The sequence below is a fragment of the Cotesia glomerata genome, linkage group LG3, assembly GCF_020080835.1.
Source record: "Cotesia glomerata isolate CgM1 linkage group LG3, MPM_Cglom_v2.3, whole genome shotgun sequence".
NCBI lineage: Eukaryota > Metazoa > Arthropoda > Insecta > Hymenoptera > Braconidae > Cotesia > Cotesia glomerata.
In genome coordinates, this window is record NC_058160.1 from 25,103,323 (window position 1) to 25,127,501 (window position 24,179).

Here is a 24,179-nt window from a genome sequence, read left to right on the forward strand (position 1 = left end):
AAGAGCGTTTTCATGTATTTATGTTGAACGGGAGTAGGCGTTACTCCTTTGTTGCTATGTCATTGACACAGTGGCGCCATCAGTGGGATATAGGAGAAATTAGAAATTTGTCTGACAGCGATCGATTTTAAAACTATCGAAATCACTTAACTTTTAATTTTCGAGTGCTTGAATGAAGTATCGATTAATTGATATCGAAACGTGCGTTAAAATGTAAAATCTAAAAATTAGATTTTTTTATTTGAAACTAATCCAGCAGCTTAATTCAATTAAAACTTAAAATATTTTTAAATAATTAAAAGAAATAAAACTGGATAGGTCTGAGGTTCAGCAAACAAATTTAACATAAAACTAAATTTAGAAATTTGAATAGCGCGCTACGCGCGCGCCTAAATTTTAACCAATAATGAATCGTGGCCCGTTTTTTGCGAGTTTCGACCTTTGACTAACTTCAAGACTTTCATCTATTTTATAATATAGGAAATTAAAAAAAAAATCAATAATTTTTTATGCCTTTTTAGTTTTAAAACCTACAATTATAATCGCCTAACTTAATTTATTGTTATAATTTTCGAGTATTATCAAGTTTTCACATATTACGTTTAATAACTTTATTTACAAGTTATCGAGTCAATACATACATCGATAATTTAGCTTTTTTATTTCCAGATTGTATTAATAATGTTTTATCCATACAATAATGGGTAAAATTATGTACAAAAGTGTTTTTCTTTATAAATTTTTCTGTCTCTCTTTCTCTTCTTTATTGAAGACAAAAAAATAAATTAACGAATTTTCATAATAATTTTTTACCTCAAAAACAGTAGACTCAATCATCTACTATATTCTTTTAATTGAATATGTATTTAAATAAAATAAATATCCATTTTTTAAATTTCTCGTAGTAATATTTATACACTATTTTAGAGATAAAAAAAAATTATTAGCGAGAAGTTGAAAAATTTTTTAACTAATTAGCAAGAAAAAAAAATCAATATTTTCATTTAAATAAAGTAGATATACATAAATATCAATCCAAAAATTTTTTTTTTGAGTGGTAACCGTTATAAGTATCCATTAAATTATGAGATGTTTTAATTTTGTTTACATGTAAGTTCATCTTAAATTAATTTCAAATTCTACTCGAGTAATGACTACACTCAATAATGTTGTCATTGGTGTTGTTACTGCCGAATAAGTAAACACTTGCAAAAAGTTTAAAATATCTTTTATAACTTATTGTTACATTGCTGGATAATAAAAATCTAGGACATGTTTTTTTTATGTGAAAGCCAATGTCATTTTGCTCGTGTTTCATTTTAATTAAGTATTCCATCATTAATAATGAATTTTACAATATCATATTATTTTTTAATATCATTGAAACTTTTACATTAATGGACATAAAAATTATATATTATATTTATATATAACTTTTTTTTCAATTAACAAAATTTTCATAAAGTATTTAATTAACTGGTTGAAAATTTTTAAAATATAAATAATATCAGTTGACCGCGAAAAAATGCTTTACGTTTTTATTGATGATAAAATAATTATTTTTACAACTTGTAAACATAATGACGTAAAGAAAGAAATTTAATATCATAACTCTAAATGGTTTGGATAAAAAAGAAAAACAATAAATTAAATAAAAAAAAAAAAAAAAAAAAAAAAGGATTTACGCAGTTGACTAACATGGATGCAAACATCAATAATAATTGTATTCTGCGTCAAATTAATATATTAATAATCACTTTTCTTATTCATGAACTATTATTATTACAATACTTGTCGTCTTATTTTATTTTATTTCTTGTAGAATCAGTTTTTTAGTTTCATAAGCGCGATCGACGCGCATTTCTTGACACCAATTCATAATGTTCGTTAAATTCACGGTTTCTTGATTATTTTCGGTAACGACACTGTAATTATACTTCTATTAACTGTGTAGTAATTTTATTTATGCATGTAACTCGGTGAACGATTTTCTATCATTTTCACGGCACCGAGATTAATGGCGTTAATGTTAATTTATTCTCATTTTGGAGGATGGTATTTTCATTCTTACTGGTTTTCTGGCTTAATTTTGCCAATAATGTAAGATAGATCATTACTTAGACAAAACCTTTTGTAGCATAACAGTCTTTTCAATAATACAGTCTAAAACAATGATTTAATAAAATCTACACAGCGTGGTGAAACACTCATGGTATGTAATTAGTAACATAAAATAACTATTATTATTTGTTCATTTTATTATTTTTTTTTTAAATCCCAACAACAAATCATATTTTGACTTTTTTGTTGGTTATTTTCACATTATTTTCTTAAATAGATGACAATGCTTCTTTTTTTTTTTTTTTTCTTAAAATGATAAAATATCATTTAATCGATAATCAAAGAGAGTGTATGACTTTCACTTATCACCCAACATATTCCAATAGAATATAAAAAAAAGAGCTTTTCAATTTTAGTTGTCATACCACATTATTTTAAATTTAATTCTTCTATCTGCTACCGACTTCTAGTGCACTGTTGTTTTCAAAATTTTATTTATTCCATTGAATTAATTTAATTTAAAAAACTAATCATGTACGACAGCTGAAGCTTGTTGAAGTCGTTCTAATTCTTCAAGTGATAAAACATTAGTTTGACCAAGCTCTGGTAATTTTCCAGCTCTTGCTTTAGCAAGAAGCTCGGGACTAAACCATCGAGCCAGTTGATTAGACGTAGGTGAAAGACTTCCTCCATTGCTTCCTGGTGATGTTTGTCTACCCATACTAATTGGTTGTTGAGGTCGCATTACTCGACCGTCTGATTTAGTAAAAAAAAAAAAAAATGATTTCATATGATGTAATATTTTTTACTATATAAGATGATAGTTTTTGAATAAGGAAAATATAAGTGATGGACCAAACCGATATTGTAAAGAATATACTCAACAGAAAAAAAAATAATTATTCAATCAATCACTCTATAAGTAAAATGAACAACTCATGCCAGTTTTTTATAACCATTGCAAACTATTTGTTTTTGCAGGATTAAGGAATCTAGAGAGGAAGATCGTGATAGAAAGGATTAGTAATATTATGAAATATAAATAGAAATATATTAAAAAAATATTGTTCAATAACAATTACCTGTTCGATTGGTGTTATAATTTTGGTTTAAAATAAGCTGAACCTGAGAATTAACATTACGTTGCTGCTGCTGTGGTTGCTCATTATCCATACTGGTAACTTGTGCCACTTTTCGTGCAAATTCTGCCGTCATATCTGGTCTTCTGCTCATAGCCGGATTTGGTGTCATATTATATGGAGGAAAATTTTGATGTGACAGCGATGAAGACATTGTATGTTTTGAGCGTGCAGTGTTTCCAAAAACACTCGGCGTTATTCGTTGCGATGATGGAGGTTGTTGTTGTTGCGGCAGTTGTTGCTGCGGCTGTGATTGTTGTGGATAATTAACTGGATTACCATACTGAAATTGATTAGCAGCACCACCTTTCACAATTGGTCGTCCTAAATTAAATAATTTAACAATTAATATTTATGAACTTTATTTAGATTTAAAAATCATTTGAATTATTAATTTTTTTTTTTCTTTTACGTACCAGGATGTTTATTGACAAGTTGATTTGTCCAAGGTACTTGTGGATTTGGTTGAGTCCTCATTGTATTTTGCTGCCGTGAGAAGACTCCCTGAGCTTGAGCAATTATTTGTACTGCTGATTGCATTTGCTGTATTTGATTTACTTGACTTTGAGATACCATTTTTGAATTGTCAACAGTTCCTATATCATGAAAAAAATTCTTACTTAGTTCCATTAACTACAAATATAATTATAACTTCATCTTCTTATTGTTAACTGAAGTAGTAATAATTTAGCATTCTTATTTTTACATTTTTTGCCTTAAAAATTAAATTTAGAATATTACTATAAAAAAGCGGAAGCCATGCATAGTGAAAGACGGAAGTGTAGAAAAGATATGAAAGAAAAACATAATCAGAGTATTAATAGTGTTCTTTTTTTATTAGTATAAAAAAAGGTTAACATGTGTGTTATCAATTGTGCGTGTGAACAATGTATATGTGGAGTTTATTGTTTCATACGCATAAGTAATATTAATAGATTTTTGTTTATAGAATGATATAATGATTCATTCTTATAAATAAGAGTAGCAGGTATGCGATAGTGATTAGCTACGAAAGGAGTAAAGCAGTAGTAAAATAAAAAAAAAAACAAAAAAAAAGAATGAAGGAGTAAACGCACAACAGTAATCATGCTTACTTCGTAAGAGTTATAATAAATTATAGAAAATATCAAGAAAAAAAAATAAACAATGTTTCTTCTCCATTCAAACGATTAAACGCTTAAAACAAAAAAATATGAGCATAGCAACTATGCAAAAATTAAGGTCTCTACTTATTTCATTTTGTAAAAATATTAATCAACGATATATTCATAATTTTATCGATTCAAATAAGACGCTAAAAAATTAAGCCTTTTAAATCAGTAGAGATTTTTTATCATAAAAAATAAGTAGAATTATACTTGTACATAGCTATTGAAACCACGCTTTTAACTAACATAACTATTTTATAGCCAAAATTGTTTTTTTTGATTTGACATTTTTCATAATAACTGTAACATTTTCATCGAATTAATTAGTACTAATTATATCAGTATCAGAATCTACGCCAGCGGGTACGGCCAAATTTTCTTCAATAATAGTAAAGAGATTGTTAATATCTGTATTGTAATCATCATCAGAATTACTCTTCAATTCGAAAACTAATTTTTCGGATAAAGCGGATTTTTCAACTAACGAATTCTCCGTACATCTATTTTTTTTTTCGTCTAAATCATTTTCCGATTCAATTATCATTGAATTATTATTAATTTTATCATTATCATCAATTTTCCCGAAATTTTGTGAATTTGTAAAATTATCAATAGACTCAATTACCTTCGCGCAAATTTCATTATTTTCTATCAACGAATTATTCTTAATATTATCGTCGCTTTTTTCCTCATTTAAACAATTATTGGACATAACAATTATATTATTATCGTTGTTAACTTCAATATTTTTCTCGCGATTTTCTGGACATTCAAAAGAATTTACATCCTTAGCAGAAATAATTTCGCCTACTTCAATCAACAAATTTTTAGTGCCATCATTTTCTTTTTCTTTACTAAATTCATTCTTTGATTCTAAAATTTCGACATTATTTTTTTTATCGCAATCATCTTTTTCCTCATTATTTTCCGAATTTGAATTTGAAATTATATTATTTTCCGATAGATTGTCAACATTACAAGTTATCGAATTTTTACGCGTTATACAATTACTATTGTTAATTTTTTTTTTATTTTCTCTTCGAGCTACTTTAAATGAATCATGTTCAACATTATTATCCGCACCATCTGGTTCCTTTTCAGCTGTCATTTTTCGTAATACAGAAGTTGGTGTAAAAGCAAGTGGTGTTGGACTCATTATTTGCTTTGATGGTGAGTTAATCGGACTCGCAATACGTTGCTGCTGTTGTTGTTGCTGATGTTCCTGCCGTTTACGATAACTTTCACGTTGTTCCTCCAATTTATTTTTGATCAATGCATTCTGCATCATGGATTGCGGATGCATTATAAGATCACGGGGCGAAGGTGCTCTGTGTGGAATCACTGTTAAAACGACAAATCATTACGGTAACTAATCAAATTCATTTTGACAAAAATCACATTGCTATAAAAAAATTTTAAATATTATCTATTATACAGAAATTACATTCAAAAATCATTATTTTACCTGAATGTTGCATTGATAATGGATTAGAGTTAGATACTAAATTAGACGTTATTATCGAGGGTTGACATAACGCTGCATTCCCGGATAAAATTTTTCATTTAAATTAATCAATATTTCAATTACTCAATTAAAAATATTGAAGGTGTAAAAACAAAAAAAGTGTAATTGCCAATAAAAAGACAAAAAAAAACTTTGCGAATAATTAAAAATATTTATCATTAAAGAAATTTTTATCTCACAGCATAACTTATTTTTGCTGACTGGAAGAAAAAGTAATAAATCTTACCGTTGTTCATCGGAGAAGGAACTCTCTGTTGTTGGTGTTGGTGTTGTTGCTGTTGTTGTTGTTGCTGATACAACAACTGTTGAATCATTGGATCATGCGAAACACCTGAACCTGGATGAGGACTGACGGTACGCGAAGCAGTGTTACCAAACATTCTCAAAATGTTCATCAAAAGCTCACGATGACGATGTTGCATAGCTGGATTCTGAAAATAGATTAAGAGTACATTATTAAATTAAGTTAAAAATGAATAAACCTCAACTTTATCAACAATAATGTTTATTTACAAATAAAACTAACCTGAAGCTGTTGAACTAGATGTTGTCGAGTAATTTCACCTTGTTGAAGGCCCTGAATAATAGCTTGGGCTTCAGGGCGTTGTAAAAGTTCACGAATGGACGGTATATTGTTGCCTAACATCTGCATTTCTTGAGGAACTGGGCTTACTCCAACCATTCTTTGAGTACCCATCATCATTGACAGCATATCAGTTGATTGTTGTTGACGTTTATGCTGTTGCTGTTGTTGTTGTTGTGGATGATGGTGATGGTGATGCTGTTGTTGTTGCTGTTGTTGCTGCTGCTGCTGTTGCTATTGAAAATAATAGATATATAACATAGATTAAATAATCCAATAAAAACAAAATAACTAAAATTAAATACTTAATATTTAACGAACCTGTTGTATTCTCAGTACTTTAAGCAAATTTTCATGTTGCATCTGAGCTTGATGAGCATGCTGAGTAGGACCGAGCGGACCAACATGACCGAATGAATTAGGATGAGGTTGCTCAGGAACAATTGGCTGATGAGGCGGAATATGAATTGGTGGCTGAGGTTGTTGATTTTTCAACAATTGCATCAGAGTAATGGGTTGACCTTTTGATGGGTTAAGTCCATTTGCAGCAGGTACAGCTTGACCACCAGAAACTTGAGCAAGGAGTTTTTTAAATGCAGAAAGGTCTTCCTCTGTTTTATTAACTTTTTGTTGTTCAACATGTTGTACTTGAGGTGGTACACCTCCTCTCAAACTGGCTTCTAATTCTTCCAAACTATGCATCCCTTTACTTCCAACTTCTACAATAAAATAAAATTATTATTTGCAGTTACTTATAACACAACAAATGCTTGCAATATTAATAAAACTAAATAAAAACTATTCTTACCTATATCTTTAACAGAAGGAGTTTTTAACATTTGTACCATATTAATGGCAGTGTCACCTTGTCCATTTTGATTAGATTTGTTGCCACGTTGTAACATCTCCAGGAGTTTAACTTCACTAGCTGAAGGCGCGTTGTTGATGTTAGTTGAATTGGCCGGTGAAATAGGTGCAAAATAGGTGTTTGACTCATTAACGATTGGTACTTGAATGTTAGGTTCAGTGATGTCACTGAGTAAATTATTAAGCAGTTCATCTTGAATGGATGGTCTACGACTGTCGTTCTGTTGAAGAGGACTTTCTCTTTTAAACCACTGACTAAAACGTGATCCACTCCCGCTGTTGGCACCAACACCGTTTGTCAACAATCCAGAAACTCCAGGAAGATTGTCTGACTTGAGAAAATCTTCGAGATTAAAATTTAAGTTCTCTGCTTCACGTTTATTAGCTGATTCAGATTGTTCTGTTTTTTCACGATTAACATTTTGAGTGTTTTTATTATCGTTGCTTTCAGATTGCTTTTTTTCAGTAGCCGTTTCATTTTCTGGTTTTTCTAGGATAGGTGAATGCGGTGCAGGTACAGGATTAGTCGGTTGATCGATGGAAGTGGGTGTACTACGTCCTTTCGGGCCAGCCGAATTTTCACTTGGTTTATCATCTTTTTCATTAACTGATTTTTTGCCTCGTTTCTTTTGTGCCGGTGAAATTTTCTTCGACTTGACAGTTTTTTCCTCAGGAAGATCATCAAATCCACGAAGCTCAATAGTATCATGTTGGGAAATAGGACCAGAACTAAACCATTCAGGCTCTTCGGGTTCTCGTGAATCGTGACTATGAATTTTTCTGCGATCTGATCCATACTTTCGATCTCTACCACCTCGATCTTTGTCGCGATCCATTACATGTCCTCGATCATTTCTTGAGTCTGAACCACGATCACGATCACGATTGTCTCGATCACCAAAGTCTCGACCAAATGATCTTCTTTCATAGCGTTCGTTACGATCATCTCTGTCACGAACGCTATCTCGATCGCGTAAATTTTCCCGTTCTCTGCCTGAGTCTCGATCACGCGCTGAATTACCGCCACTACGGAACCCGTAGTCTGGACGATCAGGCTCCATCTTTTCATTTTCTGGTCTAAAGTCCCACATGTCTCGTGTCAACAATCGACCGCTACCAATACGCCGAACTGGCTCGCGATGAACGACTTCTGGTTTTCCAATAGGACTCTCTGGACGACGAGAAGTTGGTTGAGTTACGTTGACAAAGCATCCTGAGTTGAAGCTTCTTCGCTGAGGACTCAAGACAATACCATCTTGTTCTTTACGTATTCGTTCCCGTGGATCTCCACTTCGACGCTTGTTATTTTGCGAATCGATAACTTGATCTCTTCCCCCAGGACGTTGTTCCTCTTCGGGTGGCGTCTCGCTGCGTTTCCTGTCCAGATGCCATCTCTCCGGATCCCAGAGGCCACGAGAGCTAGATAACAAACACCAGTTGTTTTTTTTTTTATTTTATTAATCTTTCTTCATCATGTAAAATAATTTTATTAATTTAGTAATTATATAAAATTATTTATTATACTTACTTATTATAAGCAGCGTCTAAACATTCAGGTCGACGTTTGGACAAAGGTAATCCCTTAATAGTCATAAGTTCTTCCTATATAATAAAACAAAAAAAAAATCAAGGTTAGCCGAACAATAAAGATTTGGAATTAATAATAGAAAAAGAAAATAATCTTATCAAAATATTACCCTTGTGTATTGGAATTGAGGTCTTACTCTTCCTACTTCAACAATACATGAATCAGTCACCTCTCCGGCAACAGCAACGGATATAATTGCCTCGTCTTCTGTAATACGATAAACCAAAATAATCTATTGACTCACACATTTATAAACTTCAATAGAAATTACAAAAGAATTTTAAGAGATTATGATACTTAAATAAATAATTTTGAATGTTAATTTTCTTAATATAATTACTTACGAATGAAATAATGATTGTAAGGCTCTATAGATTGACGACAAAATAATTTACAATCATTGAATGGCAAAAATGCGTTTTCATCTGAATTCGAACAATTCTTGGAATTGAAAGCCGACAATTTACGCTTGCGACGCCGACGCTTTTTATTTGTCGGTTCATGAATTTCAATTATATTAATTTTCATGATTTTCACGTTTTATACTAACAAATATAAACTAAGTACTGATCGATAATTATTCAGACAATTAAACTATTGATAATTATTTGAACTATTCAATTTAATCTCTTTACGAAGTAAAAAAATTTTTAATAATTTTTCAGTAAGGTGTTTTTCCTTCAAACTTGTTTTATAAAATTTTTTTAATACACTAGTAACACTATTTTACTTTTTAATTAATTATGATTAAATTTTCAGATATCTTAAGAAATAAAAAAAAAATCTATTTTCAGTTCTTATAATAAAAATTTGAGGTAGGCGGTGAAAGACTAACAACCAGCTCGCTTAACAACCCTACAATGACTGACATCGATGGCTATTATTCGCGGGAAAGACTATAAGAAAGCTTGGATGTTTTTTCTTTTTCCAATGACCAATAGAACACTCAAATTATGACACGTGACTAACAATATTCATCTATACTTGTTGTGTACTTTAGTTTAGTTTAGGTAGTGTTTACGAATGATGAAAGAAAAGAAAATTCTTCAAGAAATTATAAGGTAAAAGCCCCAATAGATGATCACGTACCAGTATATGATCACTCCATGTATTTGTATATCTATATTCACAAATATAGGTATACAAATACATGGAGTGATCATATACTGGTACATGATCACATATTGGGGCTTTTACCTTACTATTAAATTTATTATATTTGTTGGAAGCATAATTCATTGAAAATTCAAAACTTTATAAAATGCTAAATTGTACGAATCATTAAAATCATTATACATAAATTATTCAGAACTACTTGAAAATTTTTTTATTTCATTTTTATTATTTTTTACTTTATTTTTATTATTAATAATTTTATCAAGTTCATCTACAGTGGAGTTTTTTTGATAATGCGGGAATATAATATTACAAGATAAAGATATTAAAAATAACAAACATTTAACAATTTTAAAGATTCATTTTTTTTTAATAATATCAAACTTTTATGAAAAAAAAATTTTTAAGACAAATTTAGTTATAAAATAAAATTAATAAATGTTCAGATGATTGTTAATTGCAATATTTTGAATTTAAATGAATAATAAAGAAATTGAATTTTTGATAAAAAATTTTTATTCTATGATAAATTAAAGTATTGATTATAATAATGAACTGAAAATAATATAAAGCATCTGATAATCGTTTTATTTTAGTAATTAAGAGAAATATGCGTATTTAAAAAAAAAAATTATATTCAAAAATTTATGATTCATTAAAAATAAAACTGCAAAATTATCAAATGACTTAAGATTACATATTTTGTTTTTCAATAATATTTTGATCATTGTGGAAACAAAAATTGCAAGTATACACATAAGAATAAAAAAATGGATTTATTTTTTTAAATATGAATTTTGTTTATTATTTTAAAATTCTCGGATGTCTTTATTATCATATTATTTTTATTATAAACAAAATATTAAAATTTTCTCAGCCATTGCAGCAGTTAATTGTTTCAATTTTTAAAATTAAAGATAAAAAAGAAAATATCAGTAAATTAAATTTTTGTAGTCATGGACACAACAGTAAATAATGATAAAAAATTAACAAAATAAAAAACATAAAAATCAAAATAAAGTAATTGCAACAATTGCAATAAATTATATACTTTGACATAAAATATAGTTGCCATAAATCATGGTATAAATTATAGAGAGCGAAAGCTAAAGAGAGGTTAATTTACAGCCATATTATTTCAGTATTAATAAATTAAAGGGAAAATCAAATGACTGATGCTCTCTTTTTTAATAAAATTCAGATTTATCAATATACCAATCACTGGTTATCAAATAGCTTATCAATATTCCTGTAAAAAAAAAGACAAAAATTAATACAAAGTAATAAAATGAATATACCTTCATTTTTAGTGTCCGGCTCTTCAGCCCTGTCACTCGATACAGACTCAACAGACATTCTTGTCAATCTTCAGGACGTCGTTACAAGCCACAATTAAAATAAAATTTTAGCCCTTATTTTCCGCGCACACTCGTATTTTCGTCAGTTTCTCAGTATTTTTTTGTTTCTGACAACTTTTATGTTACATATACACACACATATATATTTATATGTATTTCAGTATGGATGTAAGCAAGTCACATTAAAAATCAGTAAAATTTCTAATGTATTTTTGTGCCTTCTAGGCCACAACTATTAACGTATAGACGTTATTAATACACGTAAAGTTTTTTAAATCTACCTATGTTGTTATTTTTTTATACCTTTATATTTTATTACCGTTTAATATCACAGACTTTTTTCTCTTGTCTCTTATTGAATTGAAATAGGTAATAATTTTATTAAAATTAATGAATTGAAGAATGAAAAAAAAAAAAAAAAAAAATTCAACTACGTTAATAATAAGGTTAACTAAAATATTGTCTATTCACAGAAAAATTAATTTTTTCACTCGTCACAGATTTTATTAGTCGATTGTAAATATCTTGTTCGGTTAGAAACTAGAAAAAAAAACGTCGAAATTACAATAAGTGTATATTAAATATCCCTGATGATATACAGATATATGAGTGCGATATTTGTATAATAACTTGATAATTACACAGATCGAATAATAAAACTTTTTTGTGTATTACACAAAAACGGCACTGTTCGTAACTTATCCTGTACGAAGTGAAAGAAATTAAAAAGATAAAGATGAGGGAAATAAAATATATGTACTGATATATATTTATATGAGTAAATTCAGAAAAAATAGTGTTTACGTATTAACAGAGAGAAAATAGTGGAGTTTCATGCGCGGCAACGCGGACTGTAGATGGGTCCTAACGCTTCGGCACGATTTTCGATACACGCGTTGCCGATAACAATCATGTCGTTTTATTCGGCTAATTCACACAAATCGTATTAACTATTATTTTATTCAGCATAATTTAAATTATACACATACAATATTTTAGTTTAACGCTACGCAAAAATATAAAATGGCGCACGGTCCCCACTTCCGCCGCTTCTTGTTTCGCGCAGTGCCTCCTGGATCGACTACACTACACAACTAAACCACACACACAATTTCACTTTCCGCATAAATATATTGGATTATACGTATTCATACTAGTACACATACTCAACATTTACACACAGATTTAATACATTGTAAGTCAGCCAATAAAAAATTGTGATAAAAAAAACAACTGAAAGGACATCTTCACTTTTGGGATGCACATGCTTGTCATTGGAAACCAACAATCACGCCATCTATTTATATATTCATTTATTTATTTATTCAGCTTGAGAATTAACTGTAAATTTAAATTGTACCTTATGTTTATATCAGTGGAAGTGAGACACTAAGAAATTTTTTTTAAATGATTAGAAATAAGTTGAACATGAGGAGAAAAAATGATACTAAAATTAGCCGACACTCAACAATTCTTGATTTTTCTTATTAATTAAATAGAATTAAAAAAATATTTTTAAAAAATTGCACGCATAATTTTCAAATTTCTACACGTGAAAATTTTTTTTTTAATTTTTTAAAAATTATTTTTCAATAAAATAAATTATGGAAATTTTTAAATATTGGCTAATTTAATTTTCATGGAGAAAAAACTTTATGCAGAAATATTCTACAAATTGAAAGTCTTAACAAAAACATTTTTTTTCAATACCAAGGGCCTCAAATTTTAAAATTTGAGTAAAATCTTTTTTTTTTTATATTTTCTATCAAAATTTATAAGTAAAAACTTTTTTAACATGGATACGCAAAAGGATAAAGCCAATGTAGGTATCTCACTTTTCAGTAAAAATATTGATGTTCATAATCATTAATAAATTTTCTTCGTTAATAGCTATAATTAATAATATAAAACAAAAGTTTCATGTAAAACAATCGATATACTTTATTATGAAAATAACGAATATAAAAAATCAATTGTTCGAATAATCAATAGTGTAAATAAACAATTATATTTATACATAAATTTCTTATCTCTGTGGTTGTATAATTATCAGCTTGAACAAATCTTTACTACTATTATCAATGTTGTTATAACAGATATAACTTCTGCAGACATAAAATTTAACAAAAACAAATTTGTTTACATTTCTTGATGTTTTATTTTTTTATAAAAATGAAGTGAAACCATCCATTGTTTTCTTCACCACTCTAGAATTCCAGGGATATATTTATCAATCAACTTTTCATAGTAAGGCCAAAATTTTTCAATATCTGGTATATTTTCACTTTTAGTATAGAGATCGTGTTTGCTGTGGTAAAAAAAAAATACTTTAATCAACCTTGTCTTTTGAAAATATAAATTGATAATGATAAATAGAATTGTTTAGTAAACACAAAACATACTTAAATTCCCTAATCCATTTAAGCATTCTATTGTCTTTCTCCGTACAAAAATGAGTGTAATCTCCACCAGCATGCCATGGATAAAATGAGTGATAACGTATCATCGCTAATCCTTCATCTGGTATTGTGCTGTTATTATGTTTGAGTACGCGATATAAATATTCATCGTGTCCCCAAGACATCATCAGGTTGTCAATACCACATTTAGCCTTGTACATACCTAATTTAGTACTGTAAAAAAAATAATAATAATAATTAAATTTGCTTAAGAGAATCAATTAAAAAGTAAAATGTGTTAAGAAAGCTTTACTCACTTGTAACGTTTGTCTTTACCATCTGGATTGTTATCAAAACTCGTATCTCTATAAACTATTGAATCTGCCCAAGCACAGCCAACAGGAAATGTGTCTCCAACAACAGCCCATTGTGGTTCACCATAGAATGCCATTACCTGTATTAAATAATTGATATTTACAATTGAAAAATATTATTGATTAACAAATATTTATTTAACTGTGTTAGAAAAGTTTATCCAAAAAATCTTTTGCGATTCGGAAATATTTAATGAATTTTTTTATTTTTAGATAAAAAAATTCTTCAAACGTGAATCATTAACAATAATTTTTTAATCATGATATCATGTATTAAAATTAAAATATATTAAATTAGAAAAATATACAATTCTTAGAAATAACTTGAATATCATCAACGCAAATAAAAATCAACTTTTCTTATTTTATTACCAGTTTAATTAAAATAATCTATAAAATAGTTATAAAAAAAGATTAAAATCTAATTAATATAATAAAAAATCCCAATCATACCTTGCCTAAGTCATGAATTAATCCAGTCAATTGAAACCAATCTAAATCCGGATGTTTTTCTCTGATTGATTCGGCAGTTTGAAAAGCGTGAATGATGTTTGGTAATGACGTATCAGGATCACTTTCATCCACAAGGTCATTTAATTTAATTAAAGCTTCTTTTACAGTCATTTTGAATTTATCAAATTTAAGCCAGTGATTCATACGAGCTGTGACAAAGACGGCTTGTTATCGACTCAATTATCCTTATTGTTTTTTTAGTCTTTATCAATCGACTTATTTAAATCATTAACGCTTAATAAATTTTATAAATATCTAATATTTCAAAAATATTTTTATGAAATAAGCTGTGATTATGTATTTACTTAATATGTTTGCTTTATGAAGTGGTGATAACGATAAGCTATAAGAATTATAAAATCATTATTAAATGCGAAAATAATCTCGATGATAAATTAATGGTGTTTGTTTTTAATAATAAAACATTATTTTCTTTAATGCAACGAGTTATTATTGCAAAGCAATATTTTCTACATTAATTCAAGTGTTTTTAAACTCACAAATAAACTCAATTGAAAATTTATAAAATATACAAAAAAAATTACCAAATGATATGCACCCATTAAATTTTGAATCGTCGTAAGTTAAATTACATGATGATGAATATTTAAATTTTATAAAAATGCTTAGAATATCATTGGTGAAAGTTGATATGAAAAAAATAATAATACATTGAATAAGAGTTATAATACTTGAGTTAAAAAAAAAAAATAAAATAATTATAAACTAACATCGTACAAAATCGACAGTCTGGTTAGTATGCATGTTGTAATAAGTGGTCTGAACTCTTTCTTTAATTGGATCGGTTGGATCTTCGGAATAGTTTCTGAACTGACTCTCCAATTTTCCCGCATACACGGCTTCCGGACGAAGTTTCTCGGACGGGTCGAGAAGAGTAGTGTGGATGTTGTTCGCTCCATGAAACTGAAAAAAATTAATTAAATATTATTTTTCGTTACAATACTTGATTATGTTTTATAATTAAAAAAAAAAAAAAAAAAACTATAATTATCTAGTTTTTTTTTTATCTCTAGTTCTATAAATTTAATCTATTATTTACGACTCAATGTTAACAACTTTTCTTAATCTTACTAATTCAAGGACTCAAAAATAATCTTTTTTTCTGCCTTTTTATGATAAATAAAAGAAATATTTTCAACTCCTAAATCTTCATAACCTTGAAATTGAAAAAAAAAAAAGTTTACTAATTTATTATGGGTCTTACCCTGAGTCTGGTATGGCTGCTGAGCTGCACGATAAGTCATTATGGTAAACATGATGTTGAGGATGATGAAATATCAAGAAGAAATTGATGAATTTATGTAAAATTTTGTTTTTTATAAAAAATATATTTATGTGTATATAATTTACATGGGGCGAGAGTGACTTATTGTCAGGGAACCTCTGGCCCCAATATATACAACTTTTTGGCTTCGAGAAGAATTTTCGACGGATTTATTGGATCTAATATCAAACGCAAAGACTTTTTAGTCCTTGCGCGAAAGAATAAACTCCTTGTGGACTCAAACAAAATAAGCCGGGAACCAAAGCTTGACTGAGCTCGAGCGACTATGTGTCTTTACTTTATTGCTTTCACCCCACCTAAATATTTTTAATATAAGTAATATGAATATAGGTATACTTTACGGGCGTACTGCGTAGCAAGTTAAGCCAAGAAATAATCAACATACAAAGACTTTTCTCCCCTCTTTAAAATCATCTACAACAAATATGTGTACGATCTTTGTCGTAAACATCACATCACGTGCTTATTATTTTTCTTCGGTTAACTTCAGCTAGTATATACATATCTACAGTAAGTGTAAATGACCGTATACACCACGTGCTAAAAACACTACTCTTCTTCCTAAGAAAACATTATATTAGTACTTATAATGAGTTCAAGGTGAATTCTGAGTCTCTACAACTTTGACTGCGGGTTCTTGATTCGTCAAATCAAAATTAGAGAACACTCGCCAAAAAATCAATCCCTTTATTGTTTTTTATGAATGAAAATCAATTTAACTGATATTTGATAATTTTTTTAATAAATAAATTATGGCAAAAAAAAATATTTAAAATTCACCGGTAGAAGTTTTAAAAAATAAAAAATACAATTTTGTAAGAATAATTTTTTGGAAGTAATTTATATTTTAAATAAAATTAAATAATGGTCATGTGACTGCTAACTTTGGTGTCATTTTTTATGACACTGAAATTAGCAGACACGTGACAATTTTTTTATTTTTCTTGAAAAATAAACTTAGTATAAAAAATGATTTATAATTTTTTAAAGCTTTTAAAGATGGAATTTTTATTGAATAATTTTTTTTTGCTGTAATTTATATGATAAAAAATTATAAAATTTATCACATGGCTCTTAATTTCAATATCATGTTAGAGGATGAAAAAAATGTAGAAATTATACAGTATATTGTTTCAAAAAATATACTGAAATCAACAGACATTTATCAATTTTTTAGATTTTTATCACAATGATTTTAGAATTAAAAAAAAATATTTTTTTTATCATAATTGATTTATTATAAAAAACTCATTTAAAAAATAGCTTTATAAATTAGTGATGATTATTTGAATTTAAAACTGGGTTACAATATGACTTTGTGATGATCCGAAAAGTTTTATCATTAAGAAAAATTATGCATTGATATTGATAAATAATTTTATTATTTAAACATAAACACTTTATTATTTGTCAAAACTGTAAATTATTGTTTTAGGACCCTGAAATTTTTTTAAATGCTGCGAATCATTTTGGAAAATATGTGAAAAATATTTGGAAAACTCTAAAATATTCTGAGAAATTTGGATTCTCAAAACATTGAAATGATTTTGAAATTAGCAGGCGGTTGATAATAAAAACTAAAGAATGGAGAAATTGAAGAGGCTCAACTGGATAACAAAAAATAAGATAATGGAAAGTGGACACGAACAAGTTGTAACTCGATATTTCTACTACTAACTGCTATTTTAATTTTCATAATTGATTCTGTTATTTGAGATACATTGAGGATGTTAACAATTATGAAGATTTGGATATAATTATGAATAATATAATTTTTATTTTCATTCCATAAGAAATTTTTAAAGTAGATTCTTTAGTTCTCAAATCATAAGAAAATTATAAACTTTCGAAGATTTGAAAAATTAATATTTTAAAAAATAGAATTTTCAACAGATGTGATTTTCACGCAAAATTTTGACTAATATAAGATAAGATAATTGCTTAGTTATTTAATAACAAACTTTAAGTCAATAATTGAGTAATTAATCCGATTAAAATCTGATTGAATTTTACTTTGATATCACTCCAAAGTTATGATTGGTATCAATTATCAGAATTATAAAATCAAATTATCTGTTACCAAATTTATCGAACAATTTTTTCATAATCTCATCAATCTATAATTTACGTGTTCAAAAATCATTGATAATACATGATTGTCATGAACATAATTTATTTATCTTGAAAATATGTTCATTAAATCTTATAAAATTTTCTAATTTGATTTATATTTTCTTTTTAATCTAATGAAGAAATAATATTATTGAGTTAATAATAAAACTATGATAAAAAATGTACTTACACCCAATGTAGATGCCATTATAAATAATATTAGCAAAATACTGCGAGTAATTGATACCACAAACTGACACTATTCTTTATAACTGAAGATATTTTATATTAGTGTTCGATTTACCCCTTACATCATCAATATATAAATTGTTGTGAATATATTAATGCTTATCATACAATTATGTAAAAAATTAAAGTTTTTAAAATTATATCGACTATTTCATCATTATAAAGAAATTTTTCCTGAACTTTTATCAAATCGATAGAAAGTTTTTTATTGCATAAAATCATAACGATTTCAACAATTAAAATTTTCCATAACTGTTATTACGTATTTGCAATTATATTTTACTTTTTTTTATCATTAAAAATTAATGTTTTACTTTATTGCTCTCCTATCATAATTTACGATAGTTATATTTTTTTAATGTCATTCAAAGTAGGTATACAGATTACAATCACAATCATATTTTCTACGCATTGTCTAACTCTCATAAATTATAATCATAATTCAAAAATCACCTAACTTCCGTCGTTTCATTTAATAATCCTTTTAAAAAATATTTATATTATTAGTATTACAATAGAACTCGTTTAGTTAGATCTAACAATCAAAATAAATTATTTGCGTTATAGTTACATTAATGAAATAACTACTCTTGCTAAATTATGTTTATTCAGTCTATCAAAATCCCTCATGTAACATTTAATTTTTAATCATTTATATTTTTGGCGTACAAAATAAATTGATAAAATCATATTCAAGTATGTTAGCCTCAGGAGACACTCAGTCCATTATTTTACTTGATAATAATTAAACTTCAAAATTAAAAAAAAAATAGGCTGTCGATATAAATTATTGTATACTTTATCGAATTATTTATCAATTTCAATTTAATTACTAATGATAAAAAATATACGTACGCATAAATATCGTCTTATAGTCTATTTATGTATAAACATCCATTGGCTGTTGGACGTCATACAGTGAATAAAAATGACCGAGGAAGATAAGAAGATAATTTACACAAATCTTACCATAGAATATAACTCTGAACTAAGTCATTGACGCACATTAGTTTATTTTAACAATCAAAAACAATGAAAAGAAAAAAAAACTTTAGGTATTTTTTTTTTGTGAATGTATTAAATCAAACATTATTTTTTTAGACAAGCTTATATACAAATATAAATGAATATATTGTTAAAATTTGATTATCTTTTATTCACGATGAGTTTGAATCTGAGTCATTGGAATCATTTGGATTTCGTAAATGCCTTGTACTTCTTCGTCCGGGTGATCTCGATCGCGATCTGTGTCTCGACGTAGATTTTTTACTTTTTTTTGCTCTATGTGATCTTGAAGCACTTGGACTGTCATAACTAAAATAAGAAAAAAAATAAATCAAAATTTTTCATATAATTTATTAATTAAAAATATTATTAATAAATTAATTTCAATGATTGATAACTACCTTCTGTGAGAACTTTTCTTTTTCTTGTGTTTCTTGTGATATTTATGTCTATCAGAATAACTGCGACTTCGGCTTCTAGATCTGGAGGCAGACCTTGATCTTGACGATGATTTTGGTCTTGACCGTTTGACTCCGATATCAGCGCTCTTTAATCTACTCATTAATGAACTATTTCTTGACCGTGAATCCTCGACTTCTTCAGGCGTTGGCGATGGAATGGAATGGACTTCATCCAAATCATCTTCAGTCCTCATCTCAATATTTGATTTTGATAATGCAGGTGCTTGAATTTGGCTAAGAAACATGGCTGCTTTTTTCTTTCTTTCAAGTTGAAGCTGTTTTTCCCGCGAGCTAGATGCAAGTTTATCTCTAGCAGCAGCGGCAAGCTTGTCTTTTATTTTTGTTTCTAATGACTTATGTTTAACTTGACTCCGACAATCTTCAAGGATATCATCAGTAAGGTCAACAAAGTCTTTTTCTTCTGTTTCATTATTTGAAATAGTCATTTCTTTATCCTGTTTTGATGAAGAATTTTCTTCACCAAGAACAAATAAGGGTGAATTTGATTTAGAACTTGAATCCTTTTTCTCATCTTTCTCGTCCTTTTCATCATCGCTTTCTTCCATCGGTAAAGCGCTACGTTTTTCCATAACAGTAGTATCACTGTCTTTTGGTTTTTTTATTGAAAATGATACAGTGGTAATTTGTTTTTCGCTTTTCTTTTTCGCTTGGATCATTTTAACTCTTTTTTGTACTTCTTCCATTCTTTGTTGTTTTTTCTGAATTTCTTCTAACCTTTTTTGTTTTTCTTCTTGTGGCTCTTGTTTGCGCAACAACTCTTCTTCAGTAAGTACTTTAGGATTGACACCACCTTCATAAATGGTTAATTTATGGGCATAGTAACCGTGATATTGATGAGACAGCTCAAGAAAATTAAACCTAGCATCTCCTTTAGCTTTTACAATTGCTTCAAAATCACGACCATTTTTAGCAACATAGCTGGCCATCTTATCAATTATTATTTGTACATCAGCGGGTGGGACAATAAAAGAAGGTCTGCTTAAAGGTTTAGGTGGAGTAGGTCCATAAGGTACGAGTGGTGCGGGGGGTTCTTTTATTACTGGTGTTGATGGAGCATCCGGTACTGATGCTGTTGACATAAATGCCATTGATGGCTGTTGAGCTTGTCCGTTCGGACCGTAAATTACTGGACCATGAGAATATTGCTGTGGTGTAAGTGGATAAGCAGCATAACTCTATTGACAAAAAAATATTCAATTATAAATATGACTGTAAATATAGTCAAAAAATTTTCAGAATAAAAATTAAAATAAATTATTACCTGTGAAGATACCGGTGGACAATATTCAGACGGCGGTACTTGTTGAGCAGGAAGTTCAGGTGAAAACGGTGGATTTTTTGATTGTGGCGGTTTACCCGTAATTTTGTTGACTAACATCGAATACGCACAGTCTGCTGATGGTTTGTACTGTATACTCGGTATACTGGGCGCCTGTTGAACAATTTTAAAAAATTATTAGAATTTAATCATGTTAAAAAAAATGAATTAAATTGCTAGAGTTGATCTGTCAAACGATATTTGTAAAAGCGATATTATTATTTATTTTAAATTAAAAATTTAATTGTTAATTTTTAATAAATATATTACATTGTTAGTAATCGCTACAAATATCGAAAGATCGATCAAAAATCGCGCAGTGCGTAGAGTGGTTTAAAAAAAGCAAAGGAACGCAACATTGGATCCAAATGCATACCAGAACCAGCCCTGGAAACAGAAACATTTCAGATATAAATTAGCAGTGCGAGAAAATTATTAACGATTTTTTTTTTTTTTTTTTTTTTCATTATTAGAAACTCGTAGTTCGAAGGTTTATGTTAATCTCATTGCGTCAAATTTATAATAAAAATGATATAATTTATTTATTATTTAATCAACGTCACAAACCTTCGACAACTGCGCATAATTGAAATGTCAATAAAGTTTTCAGCTTCGTGCTTACCAAACGGAGTTGATAAACTCAATGGACATTTTTTATATAACTATAAACCTTTCTATTTATTATTTAATTATTTAACCTTCTAAATTCATCAACCTACCGCTTCAACTTTAGTCAATGACGATGCAAGACTAGGATGTAGATATGGCTCGTCATTTTCATCCGACTCTTCATCAGACTCTGAAATAATAAAAATTACATAAATAATAGATATTCTATTGTTATTTTTAAAAATATTTTTTAGAATTATAAAATTTACCAGACTCTTCTTTCTCAGGCAATTTTTCTGGATTATATTTTCCTTGTTTTATAGCATCAAGAACCAGCTTGTAATAAGGATGAAGTGCTCCTTCTATTGAAAGGAATGCAAATTGTGGATTATTTGATTGTTTGGCTTTTATTAAAATTTCCATTTGACTGCCTTGGCGACTTATGAATAACGCTGTTTTCGTAATAATGGCATTAAGTTTTTGCGTTTCCGGCTGTAAAAATAATTCATCATGATGAGTATGCATACAATTATTTAATTATTACTAATTTCTCATGACATTAATATAATTTATATTTACCATAACCATGCCTTCGGGCGCTTCTAATTCAGGAGGAAGAGTAAAAGCCTGATCGTCATCATCTTGCGAGCCATCTGATGGTTTGGGACTCTGTGAATCATCACCAACACCAATTTGAATATCTTGGTCATCATAATTGTAAGCGACTTGTCCATAAGTATTGTCACTTCCTAGAGCTTGATGTAGTCTTTTCATTTCTTCCTCTATTTAAGAAAAAAAAATCATTACATTGAAAACATTAATTAGTTTTTTAGATAAATATTTTTTTTTATATTACAACGTACCATGATACATTAATTCTTCAGCATCATTGTTGTAGAGAGAACGATACCTTTCTTCGTCGCAAAGCTGCTCAATTTTAAGTTCATCTTCGGTCAGGATGGTACGTGCATCAAAACCACCCGATGGCGGCTCGTGAACTCGCAAATCCGCCAGTGCCCCGCGTCCATCGTATCTAAAGACATATAAAAATTAAGTTAGAGAATAAGAAATAATTATTTTATCTAAGGATTATTATTATTTAATTCTGCTCGGCACCTGAAAATAAAAAAAAAAAAATGTTAGTGATAAAAAAAGTCCTGTCTGTGTTGTAAGTTGTAAGCTGCAATAATGGGTAAAAGTACAAAGGATGTATATTTTTTTATTTTTTTTTGTCAACGGTAGGCCAGAGGGATTGATTTTTAATATTGCGCCTCAAGAGATTATATACAATTGAAAATAAAATAAAAATTGAATTTTTTCTTACAATTGTATATAAACTCTAAAAAAAAAAAAAAAAATAAAAAAATAAAAAAAAATTTTTAAGAACAAATTTTATTAATAAGAAAGGAAAGATGAAATTTTTATAAAATAGCAGGAATAAAGTAAGGACTTACATTTCTTATTGTAAAGTATAAATCGATAAAATTATTAATAAAATAATAATAATCATAAGAATAACAACATCAATAACAATAATAATAATGATAATCATAGTAACAAAGATAAATCAGGGGAAAAAATATAAACCATTCGCTCTGTACCACGTCGTATTGGTCAAGTTTGGACATTAATACATACCGTGCCGAGCAATCGTAAAGAATACGATCCTCGGCTGTCGATTGACTCTTTACCCTGTCTCTCACCTTGCTGGAGGGAAGTTCGTCGACAACAAGGATACTTCTTGAAAATTGACAAGGATACAAGAAGCCCGTTCATCACCTGTCCTGGATGCCCCGCTCCAGAAGGACGTTGTCCAGCGCTCGGGTCACACCTGCAGAAATCTTAAACAGTCTCCAGATTTTTTCTTATCCAAAATTTATCTCTCTGATATCATTAAGTATTTTGAAGAATGTCATTTTTATAAAATGTCACAATCTCTGATTATCGATGCTCCATCACCGTCCTCTTGTCACTGTTGGTCATACCTTTACGTATTTAAAACGTACTGGTGCGTTAACAAGAAGAAAATAATAGTAATTATATCCTAGACTTATATTTGATTCTAGGTTATAAAAACGGACCTGTCTATCTTTAATGCGTTATCAGCCATCCACGGTATCAAATGCTTCCCGTGATCAATCATTTTGGCCTTCTCATCGTCTCGAAATAGTTTGCAGCTGTATCCAAACACCAATAGCTCCTGTGGTTCCTCTTCATTATTTTTTTTACGTAGAATTCCAGAGTCAACGAGCCATCGATGATTTTTCGACGACATCACTGTTGAAATAGAAACTCAATACTGAATGAAAAATAATATAGAACTTTAAGAAGAATCGCGTCTACGCACTAGTATCATTTTTACGTCTCGAATATGCTAGCCTATCGTTATAGATGTCATTAGTTGTTTATTTTGCGCATGTTCACTGC

At 28.6% G+C, this 24,179-nt stretch overlaps 3 protein-coding genes across 15 annotated transcripts; all 3 read right to left on the reverse strand.

The window, feature by feature from the left end:
• Positions 1 to 596: 596 nt before the first annotated feature.
• On the reverse strand, positions 597 to 11,736 carry LOC123260289 (eukaryotic translation initiation factor 4E transporter-like). 8 transcript variants are annotated; one of them, XM_044721290.1, is made up of 13 exons: positions 9,256 to 9,587; positions 9,021 to 9,118; positions 8,852 to 8,925; positions 7,265 to 8,757; positions 6,778 to 7,175; positions 6,676 to 6,690; positions 6,400 to 6,621; positions 6,100 to 6,304; positions 5,814 to 5,885; positions 5,432 to 5,689; positions 3,617 to 3,796; positions 3,144 to 3,524; positions 597 to 2,817 (listed from the first exon to the last, which is right to left on the reverse strand). In XM_044721290.1, exons 1-13 carry the CDS (start codon positions 9,437 to 9,439, stop codon positions 2,588 to 2,590), a joined length of 3,810 nt encoding a protein of 1,269 aa, XP_044577225.1. In that variant the 5' UTR covers positions 9,440 to 9,587; the 3' UTR covers positions 597 to 2,587. The 8 variants fall into 8 exon arrangements, with proteins under 8 accessions (XP_044577225.1, XP_044577227.1, XP_044577228.1 ...); XM_044721292.1 differs by lacking the exon at positions 9,256 to 9,587 and adding an exon at positions 11,326 to 11,736 and having other exon boundaries at positions 6,400 to 6,690; XM_044721293.1 differs by lacking the exon at positions 9,256 to 9,587 and adding an exon at positions 11,326 to 11,718 and having other exon boundaries at positions 6,400 to 6,690; positions 7,265 to 8,742.
• Positions 11,737 to 13,301: 1,565 nt separating this feature from the next.
• Positions 13,302 to 18,424, reverse strand: LOC123262314 (inositol oxygenase). Of its 2 annotated transcripts, XM_044724510.1 has the most exons (7): positions 18,280 to 18,375; positions 15,897 to 15,920; positions 15,403 to 15,595; positions 14,612 to 14,820; positions 14,102 to 14,238; positions 13,788 to 14,018; positions 13,302 to 13,693 (listed from the first exon to the last, which is right to left on the reverse strand). In XM_044724510.1, exons 1-7 carry the CDS (start codon positions 18,295 to 18,297, stop codon positions 13,585 to 13,587), a joined length of 921 nt encoding a protein of 306 aa, XP_044580445.1. In that variant the 5' UTR covers positions 18,298 to 18,375; the 3' UTR covers positions 13,302 to 13,584. The 2 variants fall into 2 exon arrangements, with proteins under 2 accessions (XP_044580445.1, XP_044580446.1); XM_044724511.1 differs by lacking the exon at positions 15,897 to 15,920 and having other exon boundaries at positions 18,280 to 18,424.
• Positions 18,425 to 19,303: 879 nt separating this feature from the next.
• On the reverse strand, positions 19,304 to 24,110 carry LOC123262313 (splicing factor, suppressor of white-apricot homolog). 5 transcript variants are annotated; one of them, XM_044724509.1, is made up of 9 exons: positions 23,834 to 23,973; positions 23,456 to 23,724; positions 22,616 to 22,785; positions 22,332 to 22,534; positions 22,022 to 22,244; positions 21,863 to 21,942; positions 21,087 to 21,257; positions 19,745 to 21,000; positions 19,304 to 19,652 (listed from the first exon to the last, which is right to left on the reverse strand). In XM_044724509.1, exons 3-9 carry the CDS (start codon positions 22,623 to 22,625, stop codon positions 19,496 to 19,498), a joined length of 2,100 nt encoding a protein of 699 aa, XP_044580444.1. In that variant the 5' UTR covers positions 22,626 to 22,785; positions 23,456 to 23,724; positions 23,834 to 23,973; the 3' UTR covers positions 19,304 to 19,495. The 5 variants fall into 5 exon arrangements, with proteins under 5 accessions (XP_044580444.1, XP_044580442.1, XP_044580443.1 ...); XM_044724507.1 differs by having other exon boundaries at positions 23,456 to 23,757; positions 23,834 to 23,960; XM_044724508.1 differs by having other exon boundaries at positions 23,456 to 23,737; positions 23,834 to 23,958.
• Positions 24,111 to 24,179: the final 69 nt, after the last annotated feature.

Bases quoted from the DNA above. Each gene is read 5' to 3' on its own strand.
- LOC123262313 (XM_044724504.1), bottom strand. From the start codon at position 24,027: ATGTCGTCGAAAAATCATCGATGGCTCGTTGACTCTGGAATTCTACGT. The intron at 22,786-23,833 runs GTCCGTTTTTAT...ATATGTCTTTAG, and splicing joins AACGCATTAAAGATAGACAG to ATACGATGGACGCGGGGCAC. The intron at 19,653-19,744 runs GTAGTTATCAAT...TTCTTATTTTAG, and splicing joins AAGAAAAGTTCTCACAGAAG to TTATGACAGTCCAAGTGCTT.
- LOC123260289 (XM_044721287.1), bottom strand. From the start codon at position 9,439: ATGAAAATTAATATAATTGAAATTCATGAACCGACAAATAAAAAGCGT. The intron at 9,119-9,255 runs GTAAGTAATTAT...ATCGTATTACAG, and splicing joins TTACAATCATTATTTCATTC to AAGACGAGGCAATTATATCC. The intron at 2,818-3,143 runs GTAATTGTTATT...TTACTAAATCAG, and splicing joins TTATAACACCAATCGAACAG to ACGGTCGAGTAATGCGACCT.
- LOC123262314 (XM_044724510.1), bottom strand. The intron at 15,596-15,896 runs GTAAGACCCATA...AATTTTTTTCAG, and splicing joins GCAGCCATACCAGACTCAGG to TTTCATGGAGCGAACAACAT. The intron at 14,019-14,101 runs GTGAGTAAAGCT...TTTTTTTTACAG, and splicing joins GGTAAAGACAAACGTTACAA to TACTAAATTAGGTATGTACA.